This window comes from Thunnus thynnus, chromosome 13, assembly GCF_963924715.1.
Source record: "Thunnus thynnus chromosome 13, fThuThy2.1, whole genome shotgun sequence".
Classification (NCBI taxonomy): domain Eukaryota; kingdom Metazoa; phylum Chordata; class Actinopteri; order Scombriformes; family Scombridae; genus Thunnus; species Thunnus thynnus.
This window is the reverse complement of record NC_089529.1, coordinates 27,455,544-27,470,710: the sequence shown is the minus strand read 5'-3', so window position 1 is coordinate 27,470,710 and position 15,167 is coordinate 27,455,544. Positions and strand designations below refer to the sequence as shown.

At 39.0% G+C, this 15,167-nt stretch overlaps 1 protein-coding gene across 1 annotated transcript in view; it reads left to right on the top strand.

Annotated features, from left to right (window-relative positions):
- Window positions 1-7,381, top strand: part of LOC137196071 (polypeptide N-acetylgalactosaminyltransferase 10-like) — a 106,375-nt gene extending 98,994 nt beyond the window's left edge. The window contains exons 11-12 of the mRNA XM_067608879.1: window positions 3,065-3,214; window positions 4,278-7,381. Of these exons, the coding sequence (XP_067464980.1) occupies window positions 3,065-3,214; window positions 4,278-4,442 (315 nt within the window). The 3' untranslated portion in view covers window positions 4,443-7,381. The remainder of the gene's footprint in view (window positions 1-3,064; window positions 3,215-4,277) is intronic.
- The last annotated feature ends 7,786 nt before the right edge of the window (window positions 7,382-15,167 follow it).

Genomic DNA, 15,167 nt, shown 5'->3' with positions numbered 1-15,167 from the left:
CTTTTGGTGCCTCTTGTTTTATCAACCTGGCACATCTTGTGTTTTTGAAAGGTCACTTTGAATGCCTCAAGTGTTACAATAAAAGGTCTACTCTTATGGTTCAAGGGGTTTCAGTAAGCGGATAGGAGTTCAGCAGCAAGGACACTTTATCCAGAAACATGTCTGTTCATGGAGGAACACTGTTGTTTGGGAGTTGAACCACCAAGTTATTTCTTTTGGTTAAGGCAGAGATTTTCAGACCACTAGGCCACTCTAGAGATTCACCATTGTTGATAGATCGTTTCCTTAGTAATTGTGTTTCCTCTGCTAAACACACATAAATGTCAAATGAACTTACGTAGACACGCATACACACCAGCAGCGTCATTATCTTTGCATTGTTTTAAAGGAGTCTGTTTGCTCTCACACGTCACAGTGAGGATCTTTAAGATGAGCTCATAATACAACTTTAATGGAATGAATGTCCCCTTTTGTTTCCACAGCTGAAATACTGCGCCTCAGAGCTCTGACAGTTTAATTGCTTTAATCTGAAGATGCATTGTAGTTTAATCTGTGTCACAGTTGCCATCTGTATTCAGTGCCAGCGAGAAATGGATTTGCTGCAAATCACAGGAGGCCCTCTGGCAGCTGTCCTTGTCAGGGCTTTTTGATTCGGTACAAGATGAGCAGCAGAACTCATTCAGAAAGTCTTTGTGAGCTGGAAGAGCGACAGCCACTTGGACAACACTGATGGGCAAGACTTTAAAGACGACTTTATTTTTTTAATTTTCTAATTTTACAAGTAGAACGTGTGATCTGAGCCTGTTTTTGCTCCATGAAATTAAATACAAAAACTGGATTTTACTAGTTACTTAAAACTGTGTTCCTACTCCCATCATGTAATTTTAAATTTACATCTTTTAAAATATTGTTGTTATTGTTATTGTAGATATGTTTTTCAAAACACATTTATCAGCTCTGACTTGAGATCAAATATGCACAGTGACAATTAGATAAAAAGGGACCATCATTAAGGGCACCATCAATCAAAGTGTCATGAAAGACTCTCCTGAGTGCAATGAGTCATCACTGTTTCAGCAGTTTTTAGATAAATAGATGCAAATAAGATGAGAACTTAGTTGAGCTGAAGAGCAATGAATCCGCACACACACACACACACACACACACACACACACACACACGGTACAAGGAGGACATATAATATACTATATACAGTATAGTTTATGCTTTGTACTTGTATTGTAGTGTTTTTATGTTTTGTAACATGCACATAAATTTAGTACCAGAGCCAAAATATTAATCATAATTGACTTCTTTGTGTTTTTCTGGGTCTGTGATGAGACATATGACCACATGAAAAATGCATAAATGTGTAAAAGAATAAAAAATAAGTTAAAAAAAAATGTGTATTCTGACACCACAATTATTAAAAGGAACAATCTTTTAAGTCTAGCAAATCAACATCAGAACTTGAAACTTCAGTCATTCCCAAAGCGATCTGACAAAAAACGTTTCAGTTTGAACACATTTGTTGGCGCGTACTATCCACAGGTAGAGTCCGCATGGTCTTAAATTTTGGCCTGCTTGCACACCCTCATGGACGTAGTCAAATGACAAAATTTATGCCATGGACAAGGGAACTGTAATTTTCTAATACTACTTTACTAGCTTTTTCTAGAGTTTTCAACCATGCCACATAGTCTTCATCAATGAATTAATTTGTAGTTGGATCAGTTAACATGAAATTGAATGAATGAAATTGAATGAATGAAATTGAATGAAATTCTTGACTTTAGAAAAAGTATTTTTGCAAAACAAAATCAACTCAACACATTTTTTTTTTTTTTTCTGGAGCTTGTAACTGTATCACATAGTCTTCATCACCGACGTTATGAATGTTCTCTCATGCTGTTAATCACACAGCAGTAAAAACAAGCATCCTTATTTTTAATTATAATCAGGTTATTTTTATTAGACTCTTCATTTATGCTGTATGCCAAAATATACCTGCAATTTACATGGTCAAAAGTGTCATCTTAAGGTGGGGACACACAAGACTACTGTTGAGATGATTATGAATATGATTTTGGGGTGGCGACTGATCAGACTGAGTTGGAGCGGGTCTTTTCCAGTCCGCGTCAGTCAGTGTTGACTGTTGGCAGTTAAAATTGCTTAGCGTGTGATATGTAAAGATTCTAATCGGACGTCTTCAGATCCAGTCTTTGTCAGTTGTTCCCATAAAGATTTTTTTTTAAACATATTTGATATTTGTGACTGACGCTGGCAGCCATTGACATAACGTGTGTGTCACCCGCGGGAGATGTACCGGTAAATAAATAAAAGAAGGGTAAAAGGTAAAATAGCACGTCTGTGTGATCACTCAGTCATAAGATTTATGCTCCTTTCTGATCGTTAAAGACTAAAAAGTCAATGCCAGTTGGTGGAAACAGTCTTTATGTGTGGTCTGTCCGGTCTTTGTAGGTTTTAGCTTGTCTTCAGGTTTGTCCCTAGCTTTAATGTTTCATATTAAGGAGGAGGAATAGGAATAGTAGGAATATATATGTGCCTGATGAGATGTTTGCAGCTATAATAACTATTATAACAGCCCAGAAAATACTATGCTTTGTAAGATGGGTAATTTGCTTAGAAATAATCAGCAACCTTAATGAACATGTTTATTCACTCAGTTTTATAAAATGGATTCTATATCAAGAGGCTACAATGGTTTAGCTGAACTCACAAGCATTAACAATTACGCTTAATGGAATGATTTGAATAGCCAGTATCACAAAAATAATACCCATCCAGTGATGAGTGCAAAGGCTACAACAAGGCTACAAGGTAGTGGAAGGTTCAAAGACAAAACTTTTGCTCTGCATTTACCCTTTTTTTTTTTTTTTAAGATGACACTAGTGGGTCTAATGGGGTTACATTTTCGTACTTCCCACTGGTCTATTTTGATGAAACTTGAAGAGTAATCCTATTTCCTTAGCTTAAGAATTTAAATTTTTTAACATGAAACGAGGAAGAATGTGACATTACAGCTTGGTTGTGCTCCCTGCAGGTGTTCACATTCGGTTGGAGAGAGGACATCCGAGTGGGCGACCCCATGCACACTAAAAAAGTTTGTTTCGATGCCATCTCACACAACAGCCCCGTCACCCTGTATGACTGTCACGGCATGAAGGGCAACCAGCTGTGGCGCTACAGAAAGGTACGCCACAGGAAAGTGGACACCAACATATTATCCGTGTGTCTGAGTCCCTTTTCTGAACATTTTGTCCTCTCCTTCCCTTCTTCTTACAGTACAAAACAGCAAAGCTGCAAACATAATTGCTTTAAAATAAATGACTCCAAGGCTGCTTAATCATTCAAAGTTTTGCACGTTTGAACAGAATCTTCCCTAAAGCTGAAACTGCACTGGTTGATATTTATAGGAACTTATGATGCTGGTGTTTTGCATTTAAGCTCAGTTATTAAAGAAACATGCCTTAATGGTAGCCTCATTTGAATTTATGTAAAAATTGTGGGATTTAATGCAGTGTCACAAACAAGGTTGTTAGCAGCAGTTAACCTTCATAAGCAAAATGACAAGGCACAACAAAACATACAACAAAATGTAATCATTTTCCTAAAATAATGATTTTGATGCAAGGGAGGAAGTCTTTTCTTGCTGCAGTTCAACAAATTTGATGTCCCAGTCGGAGTCATAGTGCATGTCAGCGATTACTTACAAGTTTAAAAACAGTGAACACTCATCTTGTGCATGATTAATGCTACTTTTTTCCCTTTTTTTGTCAAAATGCATTAATTATTTGAAGAAGTGATTATTAGAGCTGCACCAATTAGTTGATCGACAGAAAATGAATCAACTATTTTGATAATCAAGTAGTAAGTTTTAGTCTCTTTTAAAGCAAATATGCCCAAAACTGGCTGGTGCCAACTTCTCAAATGTGAGGATTTTATGCTTTTCTTTGTCTTCTGTGATGGCACACTGTGGTTTTGGACTGCTGGTTGGACAAAACAAGACATTTGAAGACAGCAATTTGGGCTGTGAGAATTTTTTTCACTATTTTCTGACATTTTATAGGCAATACATCTGATTATTTGTTGAAATTTGTTGGAAAATGGTCATGATTAAGGTAGAATTGCTAGAAAATGGGATAAAACCTGCAGAACCACTGGTAGAGTTATTTTGGGCCCAGATAGGAAATTTAAAAAAAAACATTTCCTTCTTTTACCCATTGTTCCTTTTTCTCCTTCCGTCCATCCTCCAGGATAAGAGTCTTTATCACCCCGTCAGTAACAGCTGTATCGACAGCAGCCTGAACGAGCGGCGAGTCTTCATGAACACGTGTGACCCCTCCTCCCCCAGCCAGCAGTGGCTGTTCGAGAGAACCAACGCCACCGTGCTGGAGCGCTTCAACCGGGGCGCCAACTGAGGCCACGCGGCGTCTAAGAGAAAAAGACTCATGACGTACGCAGACTTGGATCTGCTGCTGCTGCTGCTGCTGCTGTGAGATGGGGTATTACACTTACTCTGGTTCCCTGTTTACCTGACGCTGAGGTGACAGCTGTTTCTCTTTGGGGCGCTCAGAGTGAGGCAGGATGGGATTACCGCAGGGGAAGTTGGTTAAACACATCAGTTAGAGGAAAGACTAGGTTGATTGATGGGTTTGAGTTTAAAAGTGACTTTGTGTGTGAGATGTTTTCGTTCTGTCACGGCATCGCTGTGGCTGTGGGTCTGCCTCACTCCTTGATTTTGCTTGATTGTTATCTGACTTTCCTCTCCTCTCGTTTCTCAGTCCTTTTGTTTATTTCAAATTTTCTCTGCCTTTATTTATTGCCATTCTTTCCCTCTATGTTTGTTTTTTATTTTTATTTTATTTCTCTTCTCTGTCAGTCTACCTTTATCCTCTGTCTCCATCTTTTTCCTCCTCCTGTCTCTCCCAGTCCACCTCTGCCTGCACGTCCGTCTTTATCTGCCCGCATGACTGCACCTTTGCCCACCTTCTCCATTCACCCTCTCAAATCCCCTTATGTCTCTCCAGCGCTGACAACCTCCCTGGGGTGGGCGGGTGGGTCGGTGCGCGGGGGGTGGGGGGGGTCTCCTGCTGAGCCAAAGTCATCCTGACACCTGGGTGAAGCCAGGCAGAACCACTCTGAAAATCACCCAGTGAATTGATTTTCCTTTACAACCCTCATTCACCCTCTGTTCCCTTTACCACCTCCCTCCCCTCTCGGCTTGGTAGTCTCTCCTCATCTGCTCTTCTCCTCTCTGTGGCAGATGTGGGCAGAGCTGCTTCAAATGTAGCAAGTGGAAGCTGACAAAGAAAGCTTAATGGATATTTCTTTCGCATTTCTGCATTCTCTACTTTTCCTCGGTGTACTTATCAGTGAGTCATTTGCAGGTTTGTCACTGTGCGAGTAGTATCTTAACGCCAGGGTTTGGGGGCTAACTAAAACTGGCTAAGGGCTTCTTGTTTGTTATGGCGGAGTGATGATGGAGGTGGGAGCTGCTGTCACACCTCTTGTTTCTGTCTGCCCTTTGCTGCTCCCCACCCGGCTCTGCCACTCAGTCGCCAGAACGGCCTCGTCACAGACGGCCGAGCACAGGGTCACGTCATAACACGTAGCAGCGGGTTGACTAGCTTTGTGACTGGCAGGCCGGCGGACATGCAGCAGGGTCGCCTTTAGCGTACAGTGTGAGCAGGAGGAAAGACGAATTGGGGGAAAATAGATTCGCCGAGGTAGCTCTGGGAGACAAATGTGGAAGTTTAAAATGCATAAAGCACTTGTGTGATGATAAACTTGAATGAAATCTCAGTGCCTTGCTGGAAGAGTACTAGATGTAGGTGTGTCTATTTGCAGGAAGTGTGTGTGTGGTCCAAAGTGTCAAGAGCAATGTAGGGAACAATTCACTCCATTCAGGAGGTGACTTTTCCAGAAAAACTGGGAACCTTCTCCAAAGTCTCATTTGGAATTGAACATGGATTGACCCAGACTCTGATGCAGGACACTGAAGGCACCGCTGGCTTTGTGACTCGTGTACGGCTTTCTAAATGGACACACATGTAACATGCTGGCTGTGAATAGAGCTAAAGAGACATTTTTTCCACCATATTTTCTCCTGCCTTGAAAAGTGAACCCTAAGAAGAACTTCATGACATGTTGCTGTTGTGTTTCCCCCCCCCACCTGTTCAATCCAAAGTACTTTTATGGGGAAAGGGGATTGTCATTGCTTTTTTCTGTTTTTTCCATCCAACTTTTAGTTTCTTTTTTAATGAAATGTTTTTCCATCTTTGTTTTGATCCTGTGGTTCAGCTTATGATAAATTGTGTTGGACTTCTGTTTGATGTGATGTTTTGGGATGTTCTGGTCTGTCGCTTGCACCGATTCTCTAATCCGATTTTGTGAAGAAGAACAATGTACAGTGTGTGACATTTTAATCAGCAGTTCCAGATACTGTGCTTCAGTAGATTTCAGTTGTTAGACCAAAAAGAAAAGTCGTATTCTCTAAAATACATAGATAATACATTGGTTGAGATATTTCTTACTTACAAATTAGGCTAGTTTACACGCATATTGCAAATTTTACATTGAGTACCATTGTGATCGAGTACCATTGTGTGGGCTAGACTTGCAGATTTTATCATTGTCAACTCAAACATCAATCTCATATGGACAGTTTTGCTGCCAAGACCTGTTAGTGATCGTAAACATGAATCCTTCACAAAAATGCCAATCATTAGTTCTTACACAGAATGCAGAGTTGTCAAACACAGCAGTAGATGTGGTGATGTTTATATTTTAGATGTTTTTTTTAACAATGAGTAGAGGGACTTATCTACATAGTTAGTAATTTAAATGTGAGACTCAAAATTCAGTAGAGCAGCCAAGAGATTATTGAGCACTGAAACTGTCAATGCAAAGTGATATTAGCTTATCAAACATGTCCAAACATTCATCTATTAAAATGTTATATACTGAAAATAAAAATGTATTATTACACTCAGATAAATTACAGTGTTGGGTCACCCAGAGGAGGAACTCTCCTCTTCTAAAGCAAGATTGAGGACACGTTAGTTTTGGGTTTATAGTTGGTACTTAAACCCACCATGACACTGAATGAGTTGGCCAGCTACAGTTCAAATAAAAAAGATTGATCTGAACTCCTGTCAGTAAGATGGATCCTTCAGACTGAAAGCTGAAGTCTGCTGGCTCAACCATTATTACACTTGCTAATTGAACATCACGATGTCCCTTCAATCAAGTGTCCACTTTACTTTGCCATTAAGTTTTTCATCTGATTCAGAGGTGACAGAGGTTTAAATTGAAAAGCATTTACGAAAATGGTAATTAACAGTGTATGCATAACTTTTTCCTCCATGTTTTAAGTCTTCATGATGACTGTATCATGTGTGTTGATAATATATGATTTGGGCTACAAATGGCAGTCTCACACCTCATTTGTTACTGTTTTATTCAGTACAGTCAACTGTCTAAGTCTGTAACAAAAATGCTGACTTTGCACTCCCAATGAAAGAGCTTAGAGTTTTAAATTTAGTTTAGTGTTTTTGTGTCTTTTTCCCACAAGACCTTCAAGCTACACGCCTGGACAGCTTGTGCATTGTCAGATTGTTAAGAGGTGACCAGGCATCGCTGCTTCAGAGCACTGAGTCACTGCTGTAGCCAGGTTTTCTCTACAGGACCAAACAGAGCACGCCTCTGATCTTTTTACACCCTGATTCCAGTTAACTTCTTTTTCTCTGACACGTCACTGTGGTAACAGTGTTTTAAAGTGAACAGAGTCCTGTTCGGATTAGTGGTGCAATCTGGGCCTTCAAATCATGTGATTTATTGTGAAGGACTGTTAAATACGAACACTGTACTTGTGGACAAAGTTGTGTAGAGCAGTGGATACACGAGGCAACATTTCCAGCTGAAAAGAGACACTGGTTCAAATATTAAGAGTTATTTACCTGTCGAGAGATGTAGCCATCGTAGAAGTTTCCTTTCTTGTTTTTCCTTTCTCACATCCATCCTGCAGAACAGTTCGATAACATCTGGTTTTCCCTGAGTCTGTACATCTCACAGTGCAGCATTGCCACAGCCACAAATACCAACTTCTTGACTGTAATTTGATTCCTGTCAGCAAATCCTTTGATAAAAAAGGAGATTGATTCTTACACATACCACGCTGAGCAGCTTGTTTGATTATGATGATAATTTAAGTAATGAAACTAAAATATTTCAGCTTGTTAACCTCTGTTGTATAGCTGGTTTGCTAGTGCTTTTCCCTGATACAGGAAGCTTGAGCAGTGTTTGGTCATATCAGGATTTGTAGCCTTGCCAGGTGATTTTTCCATTACAATAAAACAATTTTAGGAGCTAACATGCAATAATATAACTTTAAACTCCAGTAATTTATTTCTTTTATATTAACAATATATAAAATTACTACAAGTAATGTGAAAAGGTGTGGCTTACAGTTTTGTTTTTATGGTACATTTAACATGTGGTTGAGTCTTATAGCTCTCATCAACAGATTTTCCCACAGCAGCAGGCATCTGTCTTAAACAAATAAGATAAACCAACTGTACCCTACCTACCCAGCACCAAACAGCAGACATACAAAGTTAGCAACTAGCTTGTGAACATAGCGGAGTATTTAGCAGATATTGTGATATTTTTCTGAGGAGTTGGTGGAGAGAAAAACAGAGATAAAAGGAGAGTAAATATTGGACTTATATTCACCAGTTGGCCAGAAACACAACTCCAAATGAATAACAATGTTGCTTCATGTCTGCTGGATGTGCTAATAGACAGTAATGTTGTTTGCTAACGTTTGCCACAATAACTTAATAAGGTGATAAAATGGGGGGTGTATTTCATCTTGGAGTTCCTCTGCTCCCAAGTGGCTAAAAGCTCTGGTTGACAATACAGCCACCTTGAGAGTTCATTTATTCCAGCTAGTGTTCAGTCTGTGCTGCTCTCTCACTTTTGAGTCTCATCAAGAAACAACAGCGACACCATTCTGTTTGAACTGACAAAAGCAGATGGTATTGATAATGAACTGTTCTGTGGGACTGGTCTAGTGGATTTGGAGTAAAATATAAAGTTAAAAAGTGTTCATGAAACTCTGTACTATTGCTGTGCTCTACAGAAAACCCATTTTCTAAGCAACTATTCAGAAGACCATTCATTTGAGCTTTAGAAAAGAGAAGAAAATCATTTTTTCACTGCACTTAAATGATTTCTCTCCAAGGTGTTGCTAAGTGTATCTCTGGAAGTAAAGTTTGTTAAATTGAATAAGCTTGTGAAGTTTTTTTTGCTTCTCAGAGTACATTGTACCTTTCCATTGCACATGTATGTGAAGTATGTTTTTATTACATCAAATTTTTACATGGTCAAGCTAAAAGTCTTTATGCAGGCAATTCACATTTGCTTTATTCCATAAACTTTATCCACTGTGGTGAAGCATTAAAAACCTGTTATATCACTGTGTATTATCTACAAGAAAATATCATTGATACCTATATAAATGTGTAAAATACACACATTACTTTTAGTATTCACAATACATTTCCACAGTTAATGGGATAAGGTGATTGTAACTGTGCTACCCTTTTTTTATTATTATTATCATTTTTTACATGGCAGTTGTTTCCCCCCATCATGATGTGGTCAGACTGAAATTTGGCAAGCAATGTAAACAAATCTTATTTTACAAGAGCAAAGGTTTTTAATGTCCACAGCCAACGTTGGCCCGTCACACAATGTTGTGTACATGTGTGTGCAATTTTGATGTGTAGGGAAGTGTACATTTTGTATCTCATTAAAAAAAAAAAATCCAATATTTTTTTCTACTGACATTGCAACTGTAAAAGTGTATTTAGATATTTAACAAACTGTACAATTAAACTGGAATTGTATGATATTTTTGCTGGAATTGTAAAATAAAAAAGGTTTCTATATTTGGATGAAAACCTCTCTAATGTGTTTCTTTTACAAAGAAATATGAAGCCCAACCAAGAGATTCTTTCTTATTTTTCATCTAAAATTAGCAATAACATTGCAGTCGCAGTTTGTTTGTGAATCATGTCCATTATAAGCCCTCGTCACTGTTGACTAAATGCAGCCCGACAGTTGATTTCTCTTTCATTATCAGTCTTGGCTGTGGTTGAAAAGTCTAAACTGTCCAGGTGGAAGAAAAAATGTCTGGAAAAACCTGTGGCTTCACATATTTACTCAAAAAAAAAAGTGTCACATTATCAGTGTTCACCAAGAGGGAGAAAACTCTTTTCCCATTTTCCTTTTTCATTGCTGCCAATTTCACTTGATGACAGCAACCAAAACATTTTGGCGCTGAAATTGCAGACTGACCAATCAGTGTGAAGACATACTTCTGAAAACAGAAAATTGTTGATGTGTTTTTAAACATCACTTTCACATCTATTCAATACAACCATGAATGCTGGAGCCTCAGTTATATAAAACCAGAGCCTGTCGGTCACCAAAACCATGTTTGCATTTGTGTTTGCATGAGGTTCTGTACGTTAATATTGCTAACATAGGCAACATAAACCCAGATTCTCTTTATTCCACCAAACACCCTGATATTACTGCAACCCAGCCATTTCTGTCTCAGCACAGGATCACTGTGTAAACACAGAGGGAAGTTATTGGCTCTGTATTTCTTTTACAACTGTAAAATTGAAAAAATACTCCAAAATTTGTTTTAAAGAGGATGTGTGGAAAAGACACAGACACTGACACTTGATAGATTTAACTGAAGAGGATTTTTTCTGCATTTCTGCCTTTATTTGATGGATAGAAAGTGCAGAGAGACATGAAGCAGAGTAGAGAAGAGGGCTATGACATGCAACAAAGGTCAGAATCGAACTGCAAATGTGTTTATTGGTGTGGCCAGTAGGCTACCAGGCTGCCAAAGGATAAGTGATTTTGATTACATTATTGGGGGTAACATGTCTCCCTGTCTTCCTATAAAACTTTCCAGTTGCTGCTGCTCTTTAAAATGGACTTTGGATGGGATTTGTCATACAGGCATACAGTGATTTTATATTGCACTTTGACAGGGATGTCAGACACATGAGAGACACAATAACAAAAAGTTATGGGAGGCAGAGAAATCCTGACTTTTTAGTCATCAGCTTCAACACAGGCTCTCTGTTTACCTTTTATAACATCAAAGTGAATAATTCTCCTTCAAAGCAACAGAAGACATTAAACAGTACAACTGTTTTTACAGGCTGAGTAATACTCTTCATGAATAATTGATTCGTGAGTGACATAAAATTGGCGGGCACTTTAAGTAAATCTAATAAATAATGGAAATAATTATTGCAGGCCAATAAGTGACCAAGTACATGTGAAAGTGTCCTTTAATACTGGACTGAGGGATTAGTTACAGCGGCAGGTTGCAATAATAGGCAGACATTACAAACTATAGCTAAACCAACTTAAACCACATATCAGAATATAGTTATACCATCTACTCAATACTGTATCCTAGCAAACCATCCCCTGCAACCTCGGTATTGTAATTTTTATTTTGCCAGAGAAGAAGTGAAAGAAACACAAGATGGAAAATTTCTGTTATTTTGATATTGATATTTCAGGTCAAGGCTTCATATTTTGACATTTCTGGATGCTAGTGCCAGTTTGATAACTAACTGTCTGCACCAACACTAAACCTAAACTTTTTTGATACCTTGCTTTGAGTGTTTTTCTCCACTCCTTTTTTTTATTATTTAACAAAACAAGCCAAGTTTCTCAAATGTCAAATTTTCTCTGAACACAAGCAGCCAGTCAAGAAATTGGTGGAGAACAAACTGACAAAAGTATGATCCAACAAATCCAACCAGACATTTTAGATCATGTTTTTGATACTTTGTCTCAATCAGGGCTGGATATTGAACCTCAATAGCTTTTTGGTACTGGGATGGGTAGTGCAGTGTGTTATTGGTCAACTGTGCCAATGTCAAGAAATTTCAAGAAAAATGTGAAAAAATTCACACCCAAAAAATTGGATGTGTTGCAGATTTTGCTGTAATAAATGTAGGTGTGACAGGGCTGTTGCAACCATTGATTTAGGTTTTGAACTAGAGTTCAGTGAAATCAGCAGCAGCTTTTTTGTGACTTCCACATGATGGTGGTGTCAAATCCAAACCCAGAACAAGTCCCCACAATGAGCCCATTTGTCTCTCCTTTATGTTCAAAGGGCAAAATATTAGAATTGGAAGTTATGGTGGAAAACCTCCCATCCCCTCCCGTAGCAGGATGGATAAATGGCTGCCAACGATACATTTTTTTCTCGAGCGGAGAGGCAGGTGCACTACGATGTCTTAATTTGCATGCAATGCCTTTGGCTCAGATGAAAGAAAGAATTACTGGGACTGAGTGGCTCCATATTCAGTGGTGTCAAGGTCGTGTTGGAAGAATAGGATGACATCTCGCTGCAGCCTACGAGTCGCTACTACCGCAGTGTTGGAGAGACCAAATCTTAAATCTCTTCATTTTCATTTGTGTCAGAGTGAACTCAAGGTGCAGAAAATCTCAGACACATTTATCAGGAACAAAAAAGATGAGTGAACTGTGGTGGCCCTGAGGTACAAAACACAACAACATTTCAGGAAACACAACAAAATTTCAGGAAACAACAAAAATTCCATTGTGTTTTGTGAAATGTGTCTTCCAAAATGTCGTGTTTTGTCATCATGTTTTGCACCTCAGGGCCACCGTAGTGAACGTTACCATCACCAGACCAACACTGAAAGCTGACATTGTTAATTAGGCCGCAATGTTTGTCATCAAGATGGTCCACTCACAGTACATTTTCAAGACAACACATCAAAACAAACAGCTGAAATTCTCTCTGGCATGAATGGTGAGTAATGAGCTAATGTAATAAAATAGTCTGTAGAAGGTCAGACATGTAATATTTCTGCAGCTCACTAAAAAGAGCAGAAGAGAACAGGGGGAAAAAGCTAAATACAGCTGAAACACAAACATTCTCCTCCAAATCTCTCTTCTTTAATTTTTTTTTTTTCCTTTCTTTCTTTCCGGCCACACTAGCAGCCAGGCTCAAAGGATAGCAATGTCATTATGTCAGTTGGTCCACCACTTTGGTCCAGAACAAACTATCTCAACAACTACTAAATGAACTGTCATGAAGTTTGGTACAGCTACACATAGTACTCAGAGGATAAACTTACCAACTTTGGTGATGCAGTGATGTTTCCTTTAGTGCCACCATGAGGTTGACATTTGTGATTTTGTGTGAAATTTCTCAACAACTATAGATAGATTGCCATTAAAATTTGTCACACACATTCATGTCCCACTCAGGATGAATGGTTGATTCCTTAATTCTCCATCTAGCGGCATCATCAAGTCAAAATACCTGCAAAACTAACAACATTGCCATCAGCTTCAGCTGTACTTTGTGTTTAGTGCTTATTAGCAAGTGTTGGGGCAGTTTATGGTCAATCGAAACTAGTTAGTATGACATGTTGGAAATCAAAAAAGTGTTAACAATTATTCCTGACAGCTACTCTTAAAGGTGGAGTGAAAAGTTGGTCGTCATAGAGAAGGGGAAGATGTGATATCATTTAAATAAGGGGATAACAGTGCATATTTTCAGACAGTCTTTCCTGGAAGGCATTCATGGTGTCAGACTCGACTGTTCACATGAAATGTGAAAGAAATAGTTGTGTCAAGAATGAAAAAATGAGAGCTAGAGAGAAAAGTTCAAAACCCCGCCTCCTTCTCAAGGAGGAAGTGGGTGTTAATGTCAGATTGTCAGTTTCTTAAGAAATGGCCATACGCAGCCCCCCTAATCCAATGTTGGAACAGGTGTGGAGGTCTCTGAAGCTATCCGACCATCGACAAACACTTCTGATGGAGTATAACATTAAAGTAAGATGGTGAACATGATGAACATTATACCTCCTAAACATCAGCATGTTAGCATTGTTATGTTGTGCATTCTCATATTTTCGAATATGCCGCCTCCATCGGTGGTCTCCAATCCCATTACAAATCACTGTTAAAAAATAATTATGTTCTATGGTGGGACAACACTGTGGTTAAGGTCTGGTCAGGTTTAGGCACAAAAAACACTTCACGTTAGGGTTAGGGAAAGATCATGGTTTGGGTTAAAATGATCACTTGAAACGTGGTGTGGGTTACAGTTACTGCTTCCTTAAATTAGGCTACCCTTCGTCGTCATGGCAACAGTAAACACCACAACAATCATAGTTAGGGTTTTTAAAGAATTGTCCCGAGTTGTCGCAGTTGGAAACAGGAAGCAAACAGCAGTCTCCTGAAGCTAAGTCCACTTTTTACCATCTATCAATCCACCTCTGCTTATGGAAATTTGTCACCTTACATTGCCGTAATCTGAACTGCATCACTTCCCCAGGTCATAATTAGTACGGCCGCCAGATGACATCTGTCACTCAAACGTAACTACAGGTTGTTTTTGCTGGCTGAATTTTCAACCTATACTGTCATTTTTCTTGTGAGGGCAGGTTGGCCAATACAATGCAATGGGGAAAAAAACAACAAAAAAACCCAATATCCTGTAAAATGTCACCAAACATCACAAATCTCATTAATTTGACAAAAATGCATGTTGGCTTTCTCATATTTTCTCCACAGATTGTTTTCAGAGGTTTGTAATCTGTGTGAGGCAGCGACCCATCCACCGTGGAGATGACAGAGCACCAGGTGGATGGAGAGGCAGCTCATTCCAGCCGCGATCGTCTCCTCTAAATAACTTCGGCATAGACGTCTGCTGCCCAGAGCTTTCTAATTTCCTCCCCTTGTCACTTCTTGTTGTAGGTTTTGTATGACTTTAATCGCTTCTGTGACTGATGGCGCAAAAACACACTTTCCCCAAATGTTAATCCCATAATCATTTCCCTCGGCAGCCCACTAACTCTGATAGCTTTCAGGTTTCAGTGATTTATTTGTGGCTGGAGTGATATTGCTTTTGCAAGCTGGCCCATTTCTCAGAGTCTCCGGGGATGTCACATAATGCTCAACTTGTCACAGCAGCTCTGAAAGAGGAAGAACATTTGAGTTTGGTACAGAACACTTCATATCCTAAATGTTATTGGAGCTTTTCATAAGTACACAAT